Source organism: Chroicocephalus ridibundus, chromosome 21 (genome assembly GCF_963924245.1).
Source record: "Chroicocephalus ridibundus chromosome 21, bChrRid1.1, whole genome shotgun sequence".
NCBI lineage: Eukaryota > Metazoa > Chordata > Aves > Charadriiformes > Laridae > Chroicocephalus > Chroicocephalus ridibundus.
The window spans coordinates 1,227,225-1,249,602 of NC_086304.1; the positions used below are offsets into that span (position 1 = coordinate 1,227,225).

Genomic DNA, 22,378 nt, shown 5'->3' on the forward strand with positions numbered 1-22,378 from the left:
CACTGGCGAGCCACGGGACCAGCTGGAGCGGCCCGGTGCTGCCGGGTGGGCTGGAGGCGAGCCCCACTACGCGGGCGGACATGGGGCTGATTCGTTAATTAGCACCTCGGTGGCTTGAGTTAATTGACGCGGAGCTTAATGGCGCAGGATCGCAGAAGAGGGTTAATTGCCAAGGCAGAGCCGGCCGCCAGCAGCCCGGCCACGGCCACGAGCGGGCGGCTGCGCTGGGTGGTGGCGGCGGCAGCGCAAAGCCGAGCTGTCGGAGGAAATCAGCTTCCTCGCCGAGTCACCGGATGAAGCCGTGCGTGGCTCCCGGCTCCGCCGCCTGCCAGCCCTGGGCTCGTTCACGGCACCGGGGTTGCTCCCGCTGCCCGGCGGGCAGGAAGCCGCAGGGTCCCTGCCCTGGGCGCCGGGCGCCTTCTTGCCGGAAGCCTGGCTCCGGCGGGCTCCACTGTGCCAAATCCCACCGGGACTGGGCACGCGGGCACCCAGAGGTGCCAGGTGGGGGGTGCAAGCGGCCACCCCTTCACGGTTCCCACGGCCCGGCAGCTGCGGTGTCCCCCCCGTGCCACCCCGGCACGCTGCTGTGCCGCTGGCAGGGGATCCCAGGTCGAAACGGGTCACCACGCTGCGAGGCACCGACCAGCGCCCACCACACGCCGCTCACCCCTCGGACCACCTGGTGGCACGGCGGGTGCCGGATGGGGGTGCCAGGGTCCCGGCTACCCCCTCTGCCGCATCCCGTGGCCCACCGCCGGCGGCGGGGGCTACCTGGCAGGAAGCGCCTGAGTCAGCAGCCGGCACCGGGTGACTCAGCCGGCTCCTCTCCTCTCCTCCCGCATGGCAAATCTCCCTCCTGGCCTCAAGATCACTCCAATATCGTCCACCGGTGGCAACCCCGGCCCCGCTGGCCCCGGCCCAGCCCCTCCTGCTCCGGTGTGGCCGTGGCAAGGATGCGCTGGTGGGCGCGCTGGCCGCGCTGGCGTGGGCAGAGCAAGCACGGCGGGGGGCTGGCACCCGGCCCCGCTGCAGCGCGGCAGCCGCGGCTCCCCGGGGGAGCGACAAGGACGTGGAGCTGGGTCTGCAGCTGCCGGCCCCAGCGCTCAGCCGCCCGCTGGCATCGTCCCTGCCCACCCTGGAGCCCAGCGCGCTGCTCGCCTTGGCCGCGTCACCTGCTGTCTCCTGCACGGTGGCCAGGGGCTTGTTGGGGGCTGCAGCAGGCACCACCTGGGGTGGGGGTACAGCCCTCTGCCCCCCGCCAGCGCCCGTCGGCCCCAGGCAGGCAGTGGTGGGCAGAGGGGTGTCGGAGAGCGGAGCACGGGGCCGACAGCGCGTGCAGCTGGGCCACGAGGAGCCGTCAACGCCCCCGCGCCGAGCCCCGCTGTTCCAGCAGCCGCGGGAGCACCCAAGGACCCGGCAGGCCACTGCCCACCCCCCGAGGGACCCCGCACCCCAGACTCGCCCTCACCCTGGCAGGGCCTCGCAGCATCCCCGGGGCTCAGCCCCACTCAGCCCCCGCAGCATCTCGCCCTCCCCGAGCGCTGCTGGTGCCGGGGCCGCGCTGGCTCTGCCGTTGGTGCCCGTGCCCGGGGCTCCCCGCGGGCAAGAGTGCGGGGGGAGTGCGCAGGAACGCGCATGCCGGGGCCGCCGGTGTGTGGGGGGGCTCCTCGGTGGGTCCCCGTGTGCATGGTGCCGTGGCCATGGTGGGGTGCGGGCTCAGGGTGGGTCCCTGGGGGGGGCCGGCAGATGCACGAGGGGCGACGGAGCACCCATGGGACTGGGCAGGGACCCGGCCCGCCGTGGCACGTCAGACCCGGCGCCGTGACGGTGGCGTGGAGCCCCGCAGCAGCCCCGGTGGCAGATCTCTGAGCCGCCCGTTACCGGCGCGTAAGTGACGTTAATCCAATCGAGGGGTGACAGGCAGCATCCATATCCCGCTCCCGCTATACATAGATCACGCTGCAATGAGCATCCGCGGCTGCTGGGGCGGGGAGAGCGGCTGCAGGCCGGGGGTGACAGGGACGGGTCCACCGGGGATGTCCCCATGGTCCTGTCCTGACCCCATGGGCGATGGCACCAGGGGAACCGCAGCCCCTCGGTGACAAATGAGGGTTGGGGCCGGGCGCAGGGGTCCCGGGTGACATGGGAGCCATCCTGGGGACCCCCAGCTGGCACCGAGCTGCCCCAGGGATGCGCTACCGACTCCGGCACTGCCCCCCTGCCCCCCGGGGACCCCATCCTGGGCTGGGGCCGTGGCGGTGGGTGACCCCCTGGCCTGGGCTCGGGGACAGGGGCCGGCCGTGCGCGGTGACCCTGCTCCGCCACACCCTTGGTGCCGGGCAGAAGCGCGGGGAAGGGAATGAGCTAATAAACCGGGGAGGGGGGGGTCGGGATAAAGCATGCAGCGCGGGAGATTTCAGGGCCTGAAATATTCATCAGGTTTGATGCGGCGCCCGCCGTCACGCCGGCCGCGAGCGATGGCGCGGGGTCGTTTTAATAATGCATTGCTGGTAAAAAGGCTCGCGGGAGGGGCGGGGGCGGCCACGGCTCGGCGCCGGGCTGAGGTGCGGTGGGAATCCCGGTGAAAACGGGCGATCCCTCCGCCAGCTGCAGCCGCTGGGCTCCGGTGGGGCCTGGGCCAGCGCCGCGGTGCCGGCTGGGTGCTGCGGTGCGCGGTTGGGGACAGAGCAGGCAGTGGCGGTGGCACCACCTGGGGACAGCGGGGCACGGAGAGGCGCTGGGGGGGAGTGGGGTGCCCCGTGCTACTGGCACCCACCGCCCCAGGGGGTGGCGAAGGCCCCCACATGGGTGCACCCAACCAGCAGCCCGGCAGTGGGTGCCCGGCCGCCCCGTCCGGGCCACGTGGGGGTGCCGGGGTGCGAGCGTGGCGCCGTGCCCCAAAACGGGGTGTTGCCGTCGCAGCCGCCTCGCGCTCCCTCGTTAAATAATTCAGCGCTTCGATCCGCCTGCTGCTGCGCCTGCTTCTGGCCGCGGGCCGGCCACGACGCGCTCCTGCCAGCCACCGGCGCTTCCCTGGCCCTGGGCTGGGACCCGCGGGGACCCCAGGAGGTTGCCCACAGTGGAGCCGGGCGCACCTTATGCCTGGTGAGCCCGATGCTGGCCAGGCGCTCCTGTGGCTAACGAGGTCTTTGCCAGGGAAGCTCGTTAGCAGCCTGCCAATCAAAGGAGCACGGGGAGGATCAATGAAGGTGGGGAGCAGGTACGGAGGCACCGCGGGGCTCCTCCATGAAGAGGGACCCCTGGGGAGGCGCCTGCCAGCTCCCCCCGTCCTGCAGCCCCCCCGGGTGCTCACCTCCGCCCCGTGCCCAGGCATCGCTCCTCGGCGCAGGGGTCCCTCCGTGTCCCCCAGCGTCCTCCCGGCTGGACGCGAGCCGGGAGGGGGCGGCTGGGCAGCGGGGGCCGCGCGCCCGCGGCGCTTCGTGAGCTACTGCCCGCCAGGGCCGCGGTGAACCCCGGCATCCGGCCCCGCTGCCGACCCCCGCAGCACCCGCTCTGGGCACCCTTGGAAGATGCCGCCCCGGACTCACCCTCCGGCTGCCGCAGGGACGCAGCGTGCCGGGGGTAACGCCGTGTCGTTGGCACCAACCTGTCCCTGTCCCGATCGTCCTCCCGATGGGTGCGAGAGCGATGCTGCGCCGGTGCCAGCCCCGGTGTCCCGGGATGGACCTGGCTCCATTTGAAACCAATGAGGGGCGCAAGGACAGGAGGTGTAAAACCCAGGGGGGAGTGCTGCCCGCTCCCTGCCCGCTCCCTGCCCGCTCCCTGCCTGCTCCCTGCCCACACGCCCTGGGACAGATCCCACAGGCTGGGGGGATCCCTGTGAGCCACCCCCCCTCGTTCCCAGGGATGCAGGGGGGGTCCCGGCCCGGGGAGAGCCGGGCACGGCAGAGCTGCCTCCAGCACCGTGTGCCCTCAGTACGCAGACAGAGCCGGCAGCTGAATCCCGCTGCCGCTGCAAGGGCAGCTCCTGCCCATCCCGGCTCCGGCGCAGCAGGATTATTGTCCGTCAGGATTACAGCAGGCTGAGGGGGGGACGGGGGGGGGCCGCCCTGCCAAGCCACTGCCGGCACCCCGACACGCGCAAGGGCACGGGCAGACAGGGGCAGGCAGGGACGGACAGACACCCCGGCGCAGAGCGGGGACGCACGAAGGCGGCGTCTGCCTGCACCCGGCGCCCCTGGGTGCGCACACCCACCGGTGCCCGGGCTGCCGTGCTAGCCCCTGGGCCAGCCCAGAGAAGCGGCGGTGCCCTCTGCTCCCACCCGGCAGCGGGACTCGGCCAGCAGAGATACGGCTGCCCGCCTGGCACCCAGTGCCAGCCCCGCCGGATTGGGGGGGAGTGGGATGCGATGGCCCCCGCGCGCGTGTGCCGCGCTGGTGCGAGCCGGCGCGCCCCGGTGCACGTGCCCTCATTGCTATGGCTGGCGCGGCCTCGGTGCGTGCGGCTCTGGCTAATTAGCTGGCGCGGGCCGGCTCCCTCCAAAGCCCCTGCTGAGTGTTTTGCTAAATTATAACCTTGACGATGCACATCATCAGGCGGCTGCTCGGGGAACGGCCGGCTCCGGCTCCGGCCCCGCGCGCCCAGCGCCGAGCACCGGTGCGGGGCTGCCTGGGTGGGGTGGCAACGCACTGAGTGGCGTCGCACTGGGGTGGCATCTCGCCACGTGCCCGCAACCGCCAGGTGATGCGGGAGCAGGGACCGAGCCGGGCGCTGGGCGCTGTGGCGTGGCCCCAGGGTGCCAGGGAAGAACCTGCGGTCAGTGCCTGGCGCCCGGCGCATCGCGCCCAGCGCCCGGCTCGCCCGGTGCCGCGCTCCTCGGGGCTGGGCACACACGTCCCCTCGGCATGGCGAGTCGGTGGCCCCGTTTCCATGGTGACGCAGAGCCATTTCCCATCTCCAGGATGCTCTCGGCAGCTCCCGGGCGGGGGCTGCAGCCGCTGCCCTGCGCCCATGGGAGACAGGCATGGATGGGTCCCACCACCCCGGGGGGCGGGGGGCATGCTCCTCCCTTCCAGCCCTCTTGGGATGGCGGGGGGGGCACCAGGCCCTGCATCCCACCCTGCGTGTCCTGGGGCTGCCCCCCCAGCGTGGCCGCGGTGCCTGACCTCACCCTCCTCCCGGGCGGCGAGGGGTGTCGGGGTGTGCCGGGTCCCCTCTCCTGGTATGGCTGGGGGGGCAGGGGGGGCCACGGCAGCATGGCCGGCTGGGGGACCCGGTGCCAGGACCTTCCTGACATGCTGCTGGGAGCGCCACGGGGCTGCGGGCCCCCCCGTCCCACCGGCGAGCCGGGGCACGGGGCTGGTCACAGCCACGCCGTGCCACCGCCTCACCTGCCGCCACCGTGTCTCCCGTGCCGCCGGCGCAGCCCGCCGCCTCTTTATTGCCCCTCTTCATCCCAGGGCTGCCTATTACCGTCTCGCCTCATTTTCTGTTCCCGGCGGTACGTTTTTTTCTTCCCAATTTCGGAGGGTTTAACGGCTGCCCGCCACGCCCGGGGCTGCTTCGTGGGGCACCCTCACCCCACGCCCTTCCCCGGCGGGACCCGGGTGTCCTGGCACCTGAGCATCCCGGCCGGTGCGGGTGGCAGTGGGGAGCTGGGGGGGGTGTGGGGTGTGCGGCTGGCATCAGGGGGGAGCCCCGAGGCAGGGAGATTGCGAGACAGAAGGGACGGGCTAATGGAGCCTATTCCTTTAATAGATTCAATTTCTGCCGCGGCTGGCTGCGGGGCGCGGAGCCATCAATTCGATTCAGGGGACGGGGAATCTGATTTGGAGCGGCCGTGCCATCAATTAGCTTTTATTGATGGCATTGCTCATTGGAAGTCGATGGGATTTGAAGCCGGCAGCAGCTCCCGCATACCAAGCATCCCCCCGCTCAAGGACAGGGCCCCGCTGCTCCAGGACCCGGCACCCACCCCCGGGACCCCCCAGGGACCCTCAGCCTCACCTGGGAGAGCCCCGGGGCCCAGGGAGGGGAGATGGGCAGCCCCCCAGAATCCCTGCCTGGGGGTCCCGCGGGTCACCGTCACCCCCGACACCCCAAGGTGGGGCTCCCGCGGGGGACAGCCTTCCTGCATCCACGCCACGGGGATCCCGCAGGGCACAGCGGGCCCCCCCGCCCCCCGAATCCCTGCGTGGGCATCCCACAGGTCACCATGACCCCCAATATCCCTGCAGGGTGGTCCTTTGGGGGACGCCCCCCCCCAGCCAGCCTTCCCATATCGGGGGGGACCCATGGGAGACGGTTTCTCCCAGCATCCCCACATAGCGTGGAGGTCACACAGGGCACGGACCCCCTTGCACCGGGCAGATTCGGGGCACCCTTGCGAGCCCCACGGTGGGGCCTGGCCCCGCGGCGCCCCCCATGGGGACGGGGTGCCCCCGTCCATGCGAGGACGGGGTGCAGGGTGGGGGGGGGGAAGGGCAGGCAGCGGCGCAGGGGGGGAGGGGCGCGACGCGGTCGATGCTTTTGCTCAGCCTCTTGCCGAGCAGTTTCTCCGGAGAAGCCATAAAACCTGTCTGACGTGCCCAGCACCACTGCGGCGGGCGGCCGGCAACGCCTGCGCGGGGAGGGGGCTGCGGGGGCCCAGCTGCCGCCAGCCCCATGGGGAACTCGGCTCCGGCTGGGCCCCCCGAGGAGGGCAGCGGGGGGCTGCACCCATGGGGAGGGGGGGGACAGGACCCACCGGCGGCTGCGGGAGCCTTGAGGGGGGGACAGGACCCACCGGTGGCTGCGGGAGCCTTGAGCATCGCTCCCGGGGCATGGCATTGCCGCCTCCATGCTGCGGCTGCACCGGAGCCATGACCCCAGCAGGGTCCCAGCTGTGCCAGGAGGTCGGCCCCCCCACAGCCACCTGGGTGCCCCCTTGGCGAAGGGTGACACCTCAACTGTGTCGTCCCCCCCCCAACTGACATCCCACAGCCCCCCACTTTGGGGTACACCGTAATGAGGGGACAGACAGACAGACGGACGGACGGAGGACCGTCGCCCCGCTGGCAAACCAAGCCCAGCCAAGGGCAGCGAGTGGGGCCAGCGCGCCCGGCCGGGGGCTCCAGGTGAGCGACCCCCCCCCCCAAAGCCCCAGCACCCCTCATCCCTGTCCCTTCCCAGGCGCCGGCAGCCGCCTCTGGGTCCCGCTGCCAGGCGCTAATTGCAGGCAGCTCATCTGTAATTAAAGCTCTCCCTGTGACATGAGTTGACGTCTCAATATCAAATCGCTGCAATTAAACCCCCCCCCCCCCGGCCGGAAAGGTGGCGGCCAGAGGCGCGGGCACCCCCGGGGAGCAGCCCCCCACGGCCCGTGCCCCAGCGTCCCCGGGGGGACGGGGACCGCGGGCAGGTGGGCACGGGCAGGAGGGGACCGCGGGCAGCGCGAGGCCAGGGCTGGGGGGGGTCAGGGGGGCCGCAGAGCCCGAGGGCGATCTTGCAAACACTGTATTGCTCGGCTCAGTCACTACCAGGGGTTAAAACCAAACCGTAGGGGCTGGTCAGGCAGGAGGAGGAGGAGGAGGAGGAGGAGGAGGGCGTCTTCCCAGAAGACAGATCGGTGTGTCCTCGCTGGAGGACAAGGCAGCAGAGGGGCCTCCATCCGACGCCCGCTCCAGGGCCTGGAGGGGTCCCCGGCATCCCCCGGGGCGGGGAGGGGGTCCATGGGGGAAGGCACGAGACGAGGCTACGGCCCTGGGGCAGAGCAGGGTCCGGCCGAGCCGTGGGGAGCCCAACGCCGGGGCAGGGCGGGGGCCGGTGTGCGGCGATGCCAGCGGGAATCCAGGTCCCTGGGAGGGAGGGAGGGAGAGAGCGCGGTCGGGGGATGCTGCGGCACGGCGAAGGGCGAGGGCACCCACCCCCCCCCCGGCAGCCCACCCGCACCCCACTCACCTTCCAGCCCGGAGCTCCCGGCCCCGGCTCGGTTCTGTGGGGGGTCCGGTGGGTGAGTCGTGGCCCGGGGCTGCCCCACAGGCTCGGTGGGGTGGGGATGACGGCGGAGGAGAAGTCTGGAGGCGGGCGGTGGGGCAGAGGAGCCCGTCTCCCCGCCATGGGCAGTGCCGGGGGTCAGATCCGGAGCAGGGCGAGGAGCGGGAGCGCCAGGCAGGGGGCACAGGGCTGCAGCGGGGCCGCGACGCCCCGGGCGGGCACTGCGTCTGCCAGGGCAGGAGCAGAGTAAGGGCGAGCCCATCCCCGGCCCCCTGCCACCCCTCCGGCCCCCCGCCCGCCCCATACTCACCCTCCGGCCCCCCGCGCCCACGGGGCTGCGAATTGGGAACCTCCGTCACCGGTTCCGGCGCTGAAACAAACCCCGATGGTGTCAGTGACCGGCACCCCTGGGACACACCGTGTCCGCCCCACCGAGGCCCCAGTGGGGGTCAGGCTGCCCCAGAGACAGGGGAGGGGGAGCCCCAGATTTTTGGGGTGCAGTCACCCCCCCCTCCCCCGGCCGGACTCACTGGTGTTTCTGCAGCAGACGGAGACCCGCAGCTTCAGGCAGCGCCCGGCGCTCTCGGGGCTGGGGACGGCTGGGCAGAGGGGACACATCAGCGGGTCCCCCCCCCCTCGGCACGACCCTCCCCCCCCCCCCCCCAGCCTGGGACGGGACCCCCCCGACGGCCGGGGCCGGGCCAGAGCCGGGCCTGGGGCGCCCCCTGGCGGCGGGCGGCGGGACCGGCACCCTCCCGCGCCCCCACCCGGGGGCATCCAGACCCCCCCCGGGCACCCCGACCCTCCCCCGTGTGCTCCGACCCACGTTGCACCCATAGCTCTAGGTGCAGCTGGACCCCCCCCCCATCATGCACCCCAACCCCGGTCGCACCCCAACTCCCCGAGGGCACCCAGACCCCCCCCCAGTTTGTCCCCCCCTCGGCAGCACCCAGAGTCGCGGTGCAGCCGGACCCTCCCCGACGCCCCCTCCCCCAGTTGCGTCCAAATCCTCGGTGCACCCCGACCACCTCATGCACCCCAATCCCTCTTGCATCCAGATCCAGATCCCCGGGTGCAGACAGACCCCCCCCCACCCCACCCCACCCCATCAACCCCCACCCCACCCCACCCCATCAACCCCCACCCCAGTTCCACCCAGACCCCCACCCCCGTTCGCCTCAACCTCATCTGCATGCAGTGCAGCCGGTCCCTCCCCGACGACCCCGCGCGGTCCCATCCAGACCCTCAGCGCGCCCCAACCCTCTCACGCGTCCCCAGCCCGGTTCCACCCAGACCCCTGGGCGCAGCCGGACCCCGGTGGGACCCCAGCGCGGCTGCACCCACCCCCCGGTGACTCACAGATGTAGTAGTAGGTCTCCCCCGGCTGGAACTCGAAGCCGAGCGAAAAGGGGGTGAAACGCTGGATCTTTTCGGAGAAGCGGACGGGCCCGAAGGGCGCCTGGGGCCGGTTGCACTCCCAGCGCTTGAAGGCGCCGGGGGTCTCGTAGCAGCCGCGGTAGCCCTCCCAGTCCACCATGAAGAGCGTGAAGGTCTCTGCCCGGCCGGCGGGCACGGCCCCCTCGTAGTGCGGGCAGTAGATGTCCAGGTAGTCATTGATGGCCACCTGGATGGTGTAGTCGTCCCGCAGGAACCTGCCGGGCAGGGCGAGCCGGGGAGCGGGCGCTGGGGGGGGGGGGTCCTCTTGTCCCCAGGAGGGACGCCCCGCCGCCCCCCGCCCCAGCAGAGCAGGTGGCCAGGCTTTGGCCGAAACAGGTCCTGGGCACACGGCCGCTGCACACAACCAGGCATCAGCTCGGATTAGCCGCGGGCCACTGGAACTGAATGGGCTCGGCCGTTGCGGCCGGGGGGAGCCCAGCCACGCCGGCCGGGGCACAAAGCCCCCCACCCCAGGCACCCGCCTCACCGCCCCCGGCACTGATCGGCACCGACGCCTCGGCTGCCCCACGCGATGCCTCCTGCGCCGGGACGGTGCTTGCACCCGGGCGGGGGGCACAGGGGGGTGCCCAGCCCGGGCAGGCCGGCACCGGCACCGCTGCTGGGACGGCGTGAGCTCACGGCTGTGCAAACGCCAGGCCGGGGTGGAGCAGGCGCGCACACACGTGCACACACATGTGCACACACACACACACACACACACACACACACACGTGTGCGCACACGCTGGGTCCTGCCCGCCCGGGACAGGTGACGGCGCAGGAGCCCCTCTCCCCATTCCCGGGGCGGCACCCTCCGCCCTGCGCCCGCGTCTCCCGGCCGGTCGGATCCTGCCGCGGCCCCGGCATGCACCAGGGCCCCGGCCTCGCCGGCAGTGCCGCGGCAGGGATGGGGCTGCCCAGCTGCCGGCGGGTTGGGAGGGTCGCCCCGGGGGGGGGGCTGGCAAGGAGCCCCCAGCTGGCTCCAGCCACCCCGGTGTGGGCACAGCCGGGGTTTACACCAGGCGCAGGGTCCCGGCAGAGGCTGGTGCGTTAATCACCGGGCCGGCAGCGCTGCGGTGACGGGCAGGCTCGGGCCCCAGCCGCCCCCCCCCAGGCCAGGGGCTCTTCGAGGCCAGGAGCGGGCGCGGGCTCCGCGCTGACTCAGAGCACCCGCCGGGCGACGCTGGCCGGGACGAGCCCGGGCACGGCCGAGGGCTGCCAGGGGCCGGGGCCCTGCCCTGACCCTGTGGAGGGGCACATGGACCCCCCCGTTCCCGGAGCACCCACGGGTGATGGGTTCCCACGTCTCGCATCCGCAGGTGCCCGCTCATGGCGGGGGACAAGGCGGCATCAGTGCCCCCAGCCCTGCCCGGCGTGTGCCCGCCTGCCCCAGCCCAGTTTCGTGGGCCGAGAGCACGAGACCCCCGTAGGGGAGGCAGCCCCCAGGCCTGGCACGGCACCCCGACCCTGTCCCCCCCCGCTCCCCCAGGCCCCCAGCAGCCCCAAGCTGGGAAATGCCTAAAATGGAGGAAGCCGGGAGGATGGATGGGGCCAGCCCCGGCCCACCCATGATGGCAGAGCCTGCGGGCGGCCCCCCTGGCCGTGCCCAGCCGCCCCCACCAGCGGGGACATCCTCCATGTGGACCTGCAGCCCTGGCAGTGCTGTCCGCCGGCTTGATGCCACCTGGGGTGACCCCAGGCTCGGTGCCCACTGGCCACCAGCGCCCCAGGCTGCCCACCAGCCCCATGCCCAGCCAGCGTGCCTGCGCTCGGTGCCACCTGAGGATGCCCAAAGCTCCCGGTGACACCAGGGGTGCCCAGGCTCCGTGCAAGCTGGTACCACTGGGGGCTTGGCACCACCGGGGCTGCCCACCGGCTCGGTACCCCCCGGGGCTCAGTGTCCCCTGGGGACACTCACCGGCTCGGTACCACCTGGGGCTCAGTGCCACCAGGGATGCCCGGTGGCTCGGTACTGCCCGCGGCTCAGTACCGTTGGGGGTACTCAATGGCTCGGTAACACCCAGGGGTGCCCGGTACCACCGGGAATTCCTCACCGGCTCGGTAAGGCCCAGGGGTGCCCAGTGGCTCGGTAACACACAGGACTCGGTACCACCGGGAGTTCCTCACCGACTCGGTAACGCCCAGGGCTCGGTACCACCGGGAGGTAGTTGCCAGCTCAGTACTACCCATGGCCCGGTAACACCGGGAGTTTCTCACCAGCTTGGTACCGCCTGAGGGTGCCCGGTGGCTTGGGCACACCCGTGGCTCGGTACCACCGGTAGGTGCTCACTGGCTTGGTAACACCCAGGGCTCGGTACCACCGCGGGGTGCCCAGTGGCTCGGTACCACCGGAGCTTGGTACCACCGGGGCCACGCACCATCCCGGTATCACCTGGGGGCGCACGGTGGAGCGGGGCTGCCCGGGGGCTCGGTACCACCGGAAGGTACTCACTGGCTTGGTCACACCCGGGGCTCGGTACCACCGGGAATTCCTCACCGGCTCGGTACCGCTGGGGGGTGCCCGGTGTCTCGGTAACACCGGCAGTTCCTCACGGGTCCGGTAACACCCGGGGCTCGGAAACACTGCGAGTTCCTCCCCATCTCGGTACCACCTGGGGGTGCCCGGTAACACCCGGGGCTCGGTACCACCGGGGCTACTCACCATCTCGGTAGCATCGGGGCTGCCCGGCGGCTCGGCGCCCGCCCGCCCCGCCCCTCCCGGGACCCGCCGCCCGCCGCCCCGACCCTCCCGGCGGCGCGGGCGCGGGGCTCGGCGGGGCCCGGGGCGCACAAAGGCGGGGGGGCGGCGGCGCTACCTGGGGTTGCTGCCGTTCCAGTGGACGCCGTGGCGGAGGCCGCGCACCGGCGGCGGCGGCGGCCAGAGCAGCGACGCCCAGAGCAGGAGCCCGAGCAGCGGCGCGGGGCGCATGGCTCCGCCGGCGGCGGCGGGGGGCGGCGGGGCCGGGCCGGGCCGGGGCGGGGGCCGGCGGCGGCGGCGGGGGCGGCCCGGCACGGCGGGGCTCGGCACGGCACGGCCCCCGCCCCGACAACTTCGGGCCAATCCGCGCCGCGCCGCCGCCCGGCAACTTCCCCGAGTGCCATTAACCCTTGGGGGGCGGCACCGGCGGCATCCCCGGGACCCAGCCGGCACCCACCAGCACGGGGACCGGCGCCGAGACCCACCCGGCACCGGCACCGACCCATCGACACGGGGACCGGCACCGGGACCCACCCGGCACCGACCCATCGACACGGGGACCGGCACAGGGACCCACCATCACCGGGATCGTCGGCCCCGCACCGATGCGGCACCGAGACCGGCACCTACCCGACCCCTTCGCACCGGGACCGGCGCCACCCCGGTCCCTCGGGCGTCCACCGGGACCGGCGCCACCCCGGTCCCTCGGGCGTCCACCGGGACCGGCACGGGGATCGGCACCTCCGATATCCGTCGGCACCTGAACCGGCACCTACCCGCCCCCCTCGCACCGGGACCTGCACCGCACCGGTCCCTCGGGCATCGACCGGGACCGACCCGGCACCCACCGGCACCGGGACCGGCACCTCTGCACGGAGACCGGCACCGGCATCTACCCGCCCCCCTCGCACCGGGACTGGCACCGCCCTGCTCCCTTGGGCATCGACCGGGACCGGCACTGCCCAGCACGGCCCGGGCACCCGGGACCGGCAGCACCGGCTGCTCCCCGCGACCACCCCCCCTCCCCGGGCCGGGCATGGACACCTCGGCACCCACCGCACGCCGGTACCGGCCCGGCGGGACCCGAGGGGGGGTGTGTGTGTGTTGGGGGGGGGGGGGGGGGCGCTCCGTGCCCACGGGGCGCGCGCACACGTGCCCGCGCGCGCAGGCGGGTGGCCCCTGCACGTGCCCACGTGGCTCCGAGGGAGACCCCCGCCCCTCTCCCCCGCCGCGGCTGCGCGCTTAGTCCCCGCCAGGGGGCGCTGCCGCCAGAGACCCACTTCCTGCGCGGGAGGCGGTGCTTCCGGCCGGCGCCGCGGGGGCTGCCGGGAGTTGTAGTTCCGCGGGGATCAGCGCGACCAGTCCCTCTCCCCTTTCCCGGTCCCCGGTGGGGCGGAGGCAGCACGGAGACAGCTCACAGCCCCTTTATTGGCGTCGTCGGGGGGACAAGAGGGCGGCGAGGCCCCGGGGCGAGGCCTCACCCGCGGCTCCAGCGCTGCGGCGCTCCCGGCCCGCGGCTCAGGCCTCCCGCTGGGCACCGGCGGGCGGCGGCGGCGGGGCCGGCCTGGGGGGGGGGAGAGAGGCGGGTGGTGACGGGGACCCAGCGAGGCCCCCAGGGCCCCCCCTGCTCTGGCTCCCCATAGCCCATGCCCCCTCCCCCTGCTCTGGCCTTTCACCCCCCCCCCCGGCACTGTGCAGCCCCCCCATTCTGCACCCCAGCTCAGCCCCCCCCAACCCCTCGCAGCCCCCCCCTCACCTGGAGGGTATCACCGTGACGTAGGGGTGACCGGGGGGGGTCTCGCTGTGGGGGAGCGAAGGCCCCGGGGGGTCCAATGGCAGCGGCCGCTGTGGTGGGGGGGGCTTGGCTGGAGCTGGGGGCTGCGGGGGAACGGGGGCGTCAAAGCTCTGGCCCAGGCCAACCCCCCGCCATGGGCTTGGGGGGGGGGGGGGGGCACAAATCACCTCCCCTGCCCTGGCGGGGGGGACAGGGGGAGCCCGGCCGAGGCACAGGCCGTCCTGCCCCACACGCTGGTGCCGCTGCCGTTACCTGCGTGCCGGGCACCACGGGGTCTGCGGGCAGCGGGCGTGTGGGGGGGGGCGGCCTGTCCGAGGGGGGGGCCTGGGCAGAGAGAGCAGGAGGCTGTTTGGGGGTAGGGGCAGAGCTCTCCCGTAGGGGGGTGCCGGCTCTGCCGGGGCGGTGGGCACCGGGAGCCGTGCCACGGAGGGGCCGCAGGTCGTCGAGAGCGGGTGCGCAGCCAGGCATGCAGGGGTGGCCGGTGGCCAGGGGGGTGCTGCCCGGGCCCCCTACCCCGGCCCGGGCGTTACCTTGGGCGGAGGGTCCGGCGGGAGAGGCCGGGAGGGTGGATCGGGCCGGGCCGAGCCGAGGGCAGCCGGCTGCGGAGAGAGGGAGAGGGGGGCAGGCGCGCCATGCAGCCCCGCAGCCGGGCAAGCCGTGCAGCATGCGGAGACCCCCCTCCCACCGCCAAGCTGAGACCCCCCCCTGCCCCCACAACGGGTGGCTCCAGGGCTCAGCCCCGGCTTGGATGGCCACCAACGGCCCCTGGCCAGGCACTGATCCTGAGCGTGGCACAGGCCGCCGCAGCGGCGCGGTCCGGGGCCGTGCCAGGCTGCTCCTGTCCCGGGGTGTCACGGAGCCGAGGCACGCGGCCCCGGCAGGGAGGGATGCTCGGAGCTGGTACCCAGGGATGCCTCCTCGGCAACAACCAGACTGAAACCCGGTACCCACGGCAACCGCAGCCTGTTACCACGGTGACAGCATCCCCCTCACCAGCGTCCCCCCTCCGTCCCCATTTCCCACCCCCCCAACCCCAGCTCTCACCTTGCTGCTGTGCATGACCTGCAGCTCCGTGGCCTGTCGCCACTGTGGGGGCCGGGGGCGCTCAGGGGGGCCCTGGTTGCCCAACCGGGGCTCTGGCTGCGAGATCCTGCAGGGGAGAGGCAGGATCAGGCCCCACTCACTCCGGGCGGTAAGGGGGGGGATCCCACACGGCAACTGAGCGACACCGACACCAGCAGAAGCCCAAGAGAAACGAACCCCTCGGCACCGGAAGATGCGACACCCTGCACCCCGGGGCTGCCCCACACCCCCCGGGCACTGCCAGGGGAAGATCGCAGCACCGGAGGCCTTGCGAAGCAGGATGGCTCAGGGACAGCCCCACGCCCAGGCGCCGGCAGTGACGTTACCCGCTCCAGCCGTCTGGGGCTTCTGGACCCAGGAATCGGACCCGGGTCTCAGCGCTGTGGGGAGAAGAGTGGGGGGGCTCAGCCCTGGGCTCGGGGCCGGGGGCGGGGGGGGAAGTGGGGAAAGGAACCGCGGTGACGTGGGGCGAGGAACCGGGGTGACGCGGGGCGACGATGCACGACAGGATCTGCTACCTGCACGGGGGGAACGGGGGATGCAGACAGGCACACGCACACACACACGGGCTGTCGCCTGCCTGGGGACACACACGCATGCACACCGCTGGGTCAGCCGCCACGGGACACACGCGTGCGTGCAAACACGCATGCACGTGCCCCGCGTACCCCCCACGCGCGTGTGCGTGCCCCCATGCAGGCAGGCAGCACCGGTGCCTGCCGCGGCACGCGCATGCGCCCACAGAGGCGGCGAGTGCCACCCGCGTGCCACCCGTCCCGGTTACCTGTACTGGCAGGAGGTCCCTTTGCCGAGCTGGCAGAGGCGCTTGTGCAGTCCGGCGCGGCGGGCGCAGCAGAGCCCCAGGGCCAGGGCCAGCCCCAGCAGCGCGCTCAGCAGCAGGGCGGTGGGCAGGGCGCTCCCCCCTGCGGAGAGCGGCACGTCAGCCCCCCCCCGCCGCCACAACGTGTTGTAACCCATGCCAGCTCCGGCCACACAAAGCCCCATTCTCCGTGCCCGCGGCGGTGGCGGCCGCCTGCTTCTGGGGCTCACCTCGCTCCAGGCCGGCGGGACCGCTGTCCTGGCTGCCCCCCACCCCGGGGCTCTCGCAGGTCGGGGGGGCCCAGCCCCGCTCGCAGTGGCAGTGCCCATGGTTGTTGCACACCTGGGGTGGGGGACACCGAGCCTCAGCCCCACTGGCAGGTCCCCACCTCCAGCACCCACCCCCCCCAGCCCTGCACTCACCCCGTGCCCGTGGCACTTGCTCCGGCACTGCTGGTCACCCAGCGCCGAGACGTTCTGGCACCGGTGCTGGAGGCACACCTGCCGGGGGACGCAGCGTCAGCACCCGGTGAGCCCCCCCGGTCCCTTTCCCACCACCCTGGCACTCACCTTCCCGGGCCCACAGGCGGTGCCAGGCAGCACCATGGCCGCATCGCTCACGTCCTCGTCCCCGGGCAGGAGGGTCCCCTGGCAGGACCCTTCTGGTCTGTCCCCCCGGGTGCTGCTGCGCTGGCACTGCAGCATCCCGCAGCCGGCGTCCCTGCAGAGACAGAGGGGTCAGGGGCGGTGGTGGGGGACGACAGTGGTGGTGGTTGTTGGGGGGGACAGCAAAGGGGGGGTGGCACTCACCGCTGGGCACAGGCGACGTAGGAGCCATTGGGGAAGTGCCCGCAGTGCCCGCGTTCATCCCCTCTTGCGTTCAGGGAGGCCATGCAGGAGCTGGAGACGGGGCCGGCGCCTGCAGCGGGGCAGGGGGGGAGGAGAAGCGAGCGTCAGCACCCCCACCCTGCCCCCAGCCCCCGGCCCGGCCCCGCCGTACCTGCCCCCAGCAGCTGCTGGCACTGTCCCTCGTAGGTGGCACAGGCGCCGCCGAAGCAGAGCGCCCGCCCGCCGGCGCAGGGCTGCCCGTCCTGCAGGAAGGTGTCGGGCGGGCAGCGCGGCGAGACCCCGTCGCAGAACTCGGGCAGGTCGCACTCGCCCAGGGGCTCCCGGCACGGGTGTCCAGCGCGGCGCAGCTGTGTGTGTGTGTGGGGGGGCACAGTCAGACGAGCGGGTGTCCCCAGGAAACCCACCCCGGGGAGGGGCTGCAGTGCCAGCGCCGCCGGCCGCCCACCCCCGCGCACCTGGCAGTCCTGGCAGCAGGCGTCCCCCGAGGCACACTCAGCCCCGGGCATCAGCTGGCAGCTGCTGCTGTTGCAGCAGGGATCGGTGCACTCCTGCCGGCAGAGGGGCTGCGGTAAGCGGGTGGCACCGGCACCCCCCGCCAGCCCGCCGGCAGGGCCGGGACACGGCACCCCCGGGCAGAGTCATGGCACGGGCAGCCCCAGGCTCAGGAGAAGGGGGGTGGCCGCAGGGGGGACCCCAGCCCGGCCGGAGTCCCCGTACCACGCTGAGGCCGCAGTCGCAGCCCTCGTCCGGCTCCACGAAGCCATTCCCGCAGCTGGGGCTGCCGGCCAGGCGCCGGGGCTCGGGGACGTTGGAGAGGCACCAGCCCCGTCCCTGACGCAGGCTGCGCTCCAGGTCCTGCCGGCTGCAGTTGCTGAAGCTCAAGCCCGGCGTCAGCCTGCAGAGCCGGAGAGGGGCCGGTCAGGTGGGGAGGGGGCTCAGCCCCGTCCCCCCCAGGGCCCTGCCTGCTGCCCTCACCCCGTGGGCGACGCCATGATGCAGCCGCGGTCCTGCCGGAGGTCGCTGCAGTCGCAGAAGCGCCCGGCGCTGTCGTGGCGCATGCCCAGGTTGTGCCCCAGCTGATGGGCCACGGTGGAGGCGACGACGAGGACGCTGATGGAGTGGTCCTGCAGGAGACGTGGCGGGGGGGGGGTGTCAGGGCAGGCAGGTGGCAGCAGGATGGAGGGGGGGACAGGGGGTACTGACCATGCTGACCCCGCCGGAGCGCGTGGGGGAACACATGGAGGCTTGAGCCGACATCCCCACCGAGACGTCGTCAAAGCGAGCACCCCTGGGGAGAGAGCGTGGGGGTCGGGGAGGGCTGCCCGCGCACCCCGTGCCCCGTCCCCATCCCGTCCCCCCACTCACGTGAGGAGCTGAGCGTTGTCGTGGGGCAGCCGGGGCAGCAGCTCCTCCCGGCGCCAGCGCAGGAACCGCTCCAGTGCAGCCCGGGCGCTGCCGCCCACCGCAAACCTGTCGCCCTCGCTCCAGACCTCCACCGCCACCAAGGCCACCCGCACTCCCAGCGGCTGGAAGAACTGGGGGGGGGGGGGACAGACAGCACAGGGTGGGTCAGAGACCCCTGGCCCCACGGCAGCGGCACAGCTGAGCCGAGCGCCAAACGGTGCCCGGCAGGTCACAGCGGCGACTCACCGTGTCCACCTGGTTGGCGATTTCCAGGGTCCGGATGCGGACACGTTGCAGGTCGCGGTAATTCTGGAACTGGGGGGGACAAGGGAGGGGTTGTCAGGGGGGGCGGCGGGGAGAACAGGGCAGCCTCTGCGCCGGGGGCGTCTGCCCAGCACTCACCGCAGCGTGGTCCACCACCATCACCAGCTCCACGAACCGCTGCTGCTCCACCGCCGCCCGCTTGCCCTGGGGAGGAGAGGGGGGGTCAGGACAAGGGGACCCTCTCTGGCGGGGCAGGACCCACGGGTGACCTACCCTCTGCAGCCAGGGGGGCTCCGTCTCCTCTGTCTCCTCCTGGGGGGGGTCCAGGGGGCCGTGCCCGCAGGCCCGCGGTGCCAGCAGGACCTCCCGTGACCGGTACGCAATGTGCCACCCCGGGGGGCCACCAGCGTCTGGCTCCAGCCCGTAGCTCCTGGTCTCCGACAGCCGGAGGTGGCCGCTGGGGATGGGAAGAGGAGGCATCAGTGGCGTGCTGGGACCCGGTCTTGGGGACCACCGGGGCTGGGGGGGGACTCACCTGAGTCCGTTGCACGCACAGAGGCTGGCCCAGGAGCCGGGGAAGCCCCGCACCGTCCCCTGGTAGCAGCAGTGCTCCTGCAGCAGAGAGGGGGACTCAAGAGCCAGCCCCACACTGGAGTCCCCCCAGGGCATGGGGACCCCTCAGGGACACCGCTGGGGACACGGTGCGCCCGGGCCCTACCTGCTCGCTGGCCTCCTGCGCCACCCGCGTGCCGTTGGGCAGGTAGTAGAGCAGCGCCCCGGCGCCCAGCACCAGCTCCCTGCCAGAGACACGTGTCACCCCCGCCGCTGGGACCCCCCAGCTCACCCCACTCTGAGCAGACCCGTGATGGAAGTGGGGACCCTGGTACCTCCCACCCTGCTGCGGGTGCGCCCCGCATGGAGACAGGGTCCCTGGGACCCCCACCGCATGCGTGCTATGGATGGACAAGGGGAACAAAGGACCCCCACTCCATGGGGCACCACGGACGGAGAGAGGGTGCCCCCGACCCCCACTCTATGCGCACCACCGATGGAGACAAAGCCCATGGGCCCCCCACCCTGCATGTACCATTCACGGGCACAGGACCCCCCGGGACCCCCCCCGCCAACTCCCAGCCCTGCTCTGCCCCAGCCAGCCGCCGACTCACCAGTTTTGCTCCAGCTCCAACACCAGCCGCGTCCCCTCCAGCTCCAGCAGGACCCGCAGCCGGGCGGGGAACCCCCCCTGCCGCCAGAGGCAGAGGTTACAGGACGACCCCCTGCCCCAGGGGACCCGATCCTGCGCCTGCCAAGGGGCCCCTCCCGTCCCCACCGCCCTCCGAAACGCCGTGACCCCCAGCGGGGTGTTGGTGGGGGGCCGGGGGACCCGCCTGGCCCTGGCGCGTGCCCGGAGGGAGGGGGCGGAAGGGATCCCCTGCCCGCCCCGGCCCCCACCCTCACGCCCCGCAGGAAGCGTCCCTCCCTCCCAGGCTCATTGTGCTGGGGAATGGGGGGGGTCGAACAAAGCCGGGCCCCCCCCTCCCCGCTGCCCCCCGCGCTTCCTGCCCGGTGCAGCGCGGCGGAAACGCTGGAGAGACTCCCAACGGCCGCGGGGTGGGCTGGGCCCTTCCGCCCCGGCCGGGAGGGGTGTCGGGCGCAGGGTGGGTGCCCCGACACGGCAAGGTCCCTCCCAGCATCGGGAGAGGAGGGGAAGGGGGATTTGCTGGGGGACCCCTCCCCACAGCCCTTGGGGGGCTCAGAATGCTCGGACCCCCAGGGACTTGGGGCCAGGGGACATGGATGCTGGGTTTCCCGCGCTGGGAAGGGGGCAGAGGGAGGTGGCGGGGTGCAGGCAGCCCCTACCCCACTGCCACAAGCGTTGTCACCCCGAGGACGCGGGCGGGGGCTCACCTGGGTGGCCTCTGCCAGGCTGAGTGTCCGGTCGTCCCTCAGGACCCGCGGGGTCACGCGCCAGAAGTGTCCCAGTTCTGCACGGCGCCGCCGCCAGCTGTCACCTGCACGGGGCCCAGAGCCGCTCTGTCACAGCTTCGTCACCCATCGCACCTTCGTCCCCGGTCGCAGCCCGGTCCCCGCCGTCTCCCGTCACAGGGCAGCCCCCCCCCGCCCAGGGCCAGGGCAGGGGTTCGGGTTGGGGGGGCAGGAAGGGGGACTCCCATGCTCACCCCAGCGGCTCCCGCGGTGCCCCCGGGCATCCCCCGGCCGTAGCACCAGGGCGCCGGCTCCCAGCGGAGCCCGGGGGACGCCTGGAGGTGACCCCGCGGTGGCGCGGGGGGGACCGGGAGCGCTCGCCCCCGCCCGGGGCTGGGCCGCCCGGTGTCTCCGGCCAGGCCTTGCGTCAGCCCCGGCCCGGCCGCCCAGTACAACCAGCCCAGGGACCGGGGCAGGGCTGGGAGGCCCGGCCCGGCTGACTCAGTGTCCCTCACCCCCCCCCGCAGCCCCCGCTTCCTCCCGGCTCTCCGGGGGACCCCCGCCCGCCGGCAGCCCCGAGGATGCTGGAGCGGCGGGGGTCCCCCGCAGCCCCCGCTCCCCACGGCCCCGCCAGCCCGGGGGACACCGAGCATCCCGCGGGGCTGCGACCCCCGCTCCCGACGCCCCCGCACGGTTTCCCGGTCCCCGAGCGTCCCCGCACGATGTCCCACCACGGACCGAGGAGGGACCCCCGTGGGCTGGGGGCCACGGACCGACGACCCCCTCCGTCCCCGTCCCCGCTCACCTGCGCCGCTCCCGTTGGCCCCGGTGGCGAGGAGCGGCCCCGCGGCGAGGAGGAAGAGGAGCAGCCCCATCGCCCTCCCGCAGCCCGAGCGGGGCTCGGCGGCCCCGGGCCGGCAGCTCCCGAGCTGACCCGCCGCGGCCGCCCCCGCCGCGCATGGCACCGCCACCGCCGCCGCCACCGGGACCGGCCCGGCCCGGGAGGAGGAACTTCCTCCGCCCGGCCCCCCCCGGCCCCGCCCGCCGCTCCGCCGGCGACGCCCAGCCCGGCCCGGGGCGGGGGGGGGACACCCGGGCGGCCGCGCCGTGGAGGCGACTCCGGGGCTCCGCGCAGCGGCGGCTCCGTGTGAGCCGGGAGGCGGCGACACTGCCCGGGGCGTTGCGACGGGGACCCCCGTCACTGCTGCTGCGGAGCGGGACCCCTGCCCTCGCCATCCCGTGCTCCGGAGACCCCCTGCCTTCGTCCCCCCACACAGCAGAGACCCCTGCCTTCTCCACCCTGTACACCAGAGACCCCCATCTTCCTCACCCCACACAGCAGAGACCCCCGCCTTCTCCACCTTGTGCTCCAGAGACCCCCCCCACACAGCAGAGACTCCCGCCTTCTCCACCTTGTGCTCCAGAGACCCCCATGTTCCTCACCCCACACAGCAGAGACCCCCGCCTTCTCCACCCTGTACACCAGAGACCCCCATCTTCATCACCCCACACAGCAGAGACCCCCGCCTTCTCCACCCTGTACACCAGAGACCCCCATCTTCCTCACCCCACACAGCAGAGACCCCCGCCTTCTCCACCCTGTACACCAGAGACCCCCATCTTCATCACCCCACACAGCAGAGACCCCCGCCTTCTCCACCTTGTGCTCCAGAGACCCCCATCTGCATCACCCCGTACAGTGGAGACCCCCACCTTCACTGTCCCGTGCTTCGGAGACCCCCGCCTTCATTATCTCGTACAGTGGAGACCCCCACCCTCATTACCCCATGCTCTGGAGACCCCCGCCCTCACTGCCCCATAGAATGGAGACCCCCATCTTCATTGCCCTGGACACCAGAGGCCCCCGCCTTCGCCATCCCGTGCACTGGAGACCCCCATCTTCATCGCCCCATGCACTGGAGACCCCCTCCTCCTCCATTCAGTGCATTGGAGACCCCCATCTTCATTGCCCCATGCACTTGGGACCCCCGCCTTCTCCATCCCGTGCGCTGGAGACCCCCATCTTCGTCGCCGCATACACTCGGGACCCCCATCTCCCCTACCCGTACATCAGACACCCCCACGTTCCCCATCCCACACACAGAAGAGTCCCCCACCTTCATCACCCCCTTTCCCCACTCCGTACCCCGGAGCCCCCCGCCCCTGCG

At 73.2% G+C, this 22,378-nt stretch overlaps 2 protein-coding genes across 10 annotated transcripts; both read right to left on the bottom strand.

Moving 5' to 3' along the window:
• Positions 1-6,337: 6,337 nt before the first annotated feature.
• On the bottom strand, positions 6,338-9,880 carry LOC134525819 (ephrin-A4-like). The gene is given in 6 exon segments (XM_063357066.1): positions 6,338-7,797; positions 7,901-8,163; positions 8,247-8,306; positions 8,467-8,535; positions 9,296-9,620; positions 9,623-9,880. Coding segments are annotated over 5 exon segments (666 nt in total). The 5' UTR covers positions 9,746-9,880; the 3' UTR covers positions 6,338-7,797; positions 7,901-8,074.
• A 3,599-nt stretch (positions 9,881-13,479) lies between these two features.
• Positions 13,480-21,238, bottom strand: ADAM15 (ADAM metallopeptidase domain 15). 9 transcript variants are annotated; one of them, XM_063357054.1, is made up of 26 exons: positions 21,016-21,238; positions 20,193-20,296; positions 19,451-19,527; positions 19,003-19,081; positions 18,820-18,896; positions 18,558-18,741; positions 18,423-18,488; positions 18,267-18,335; positions 17,982-18,151; positions 17,820-17,904; positions 17,592-17,740; positions 17,334-17,511; positions 17,072-17,164; positions 16,768-16,963; positions 16,578-16,686; positions 16,338-16,488; positions 16,191-16,268; positions 15,999-16,110; positions 15,733-15,871; positions 15,467-15,528; positions 15,275-15,328; positions 14,910-15,015; positions 14,396-14,464; positions 14,118-14,189; positions 13,827-13,948; positions 13,498-13,634 (listed from the first exon to the last, which is right to left on the bottom strand). In XM_063357054.1, exons 1-25 carry the CDS (start codon positions 21,083-21,085, stop codon positions 13,837-13,839), a joined length of 2,661 nt encoding a protein of 886 aa, XP_063213124.1. In that variant the 5' UTR covers positions 21,086-21,238; the 3' UTR covers positions 13,498-13,634; positions 13,827-13,836. The 9 variants fall into 9 exon arrangements, with proteins under 9 accessions (XP_063213126.1, XP_063213130.1, XP_063213132.1 ...); XM_063357055.1 differs by lacking the exon at positions 15,467-15,528; XM_063357057.1 differs by lacking the exon at positions 14,396-14,464.
• Positions 21,239-22,378: the final 1,140 nt, after the last annotated feature.

What these genes read in the sequence shown, in the direction of transcription:
- ADAM15 (XM_063357054.1), bottom strand. Translation starts at nt 21,085, where the DNA reads ATGGGGCTGCTCCTCTTCCTCCTCGCCGCGGGGCCGCTCCTCGCCACC. An exon ending in CGCAGGAGGCCAGCGAGCAG is followed by an intron (nt 18,897 to 19,002) that starts GTAGGGCCCGGG and finishes TCTCTGCTGCAG; the next exon opens with GAGCACTGCTGCTACCAGGG. An exon ending in CCAGCAGCTGCTGGGGGCAG is followed by an intron (nt 16,687 to 16,767) that starts GTACGGCGGGGC and finishes GCCCCGCTGCAG; the next exon opens with GCGCCGGCCCCGTCTCCAGC.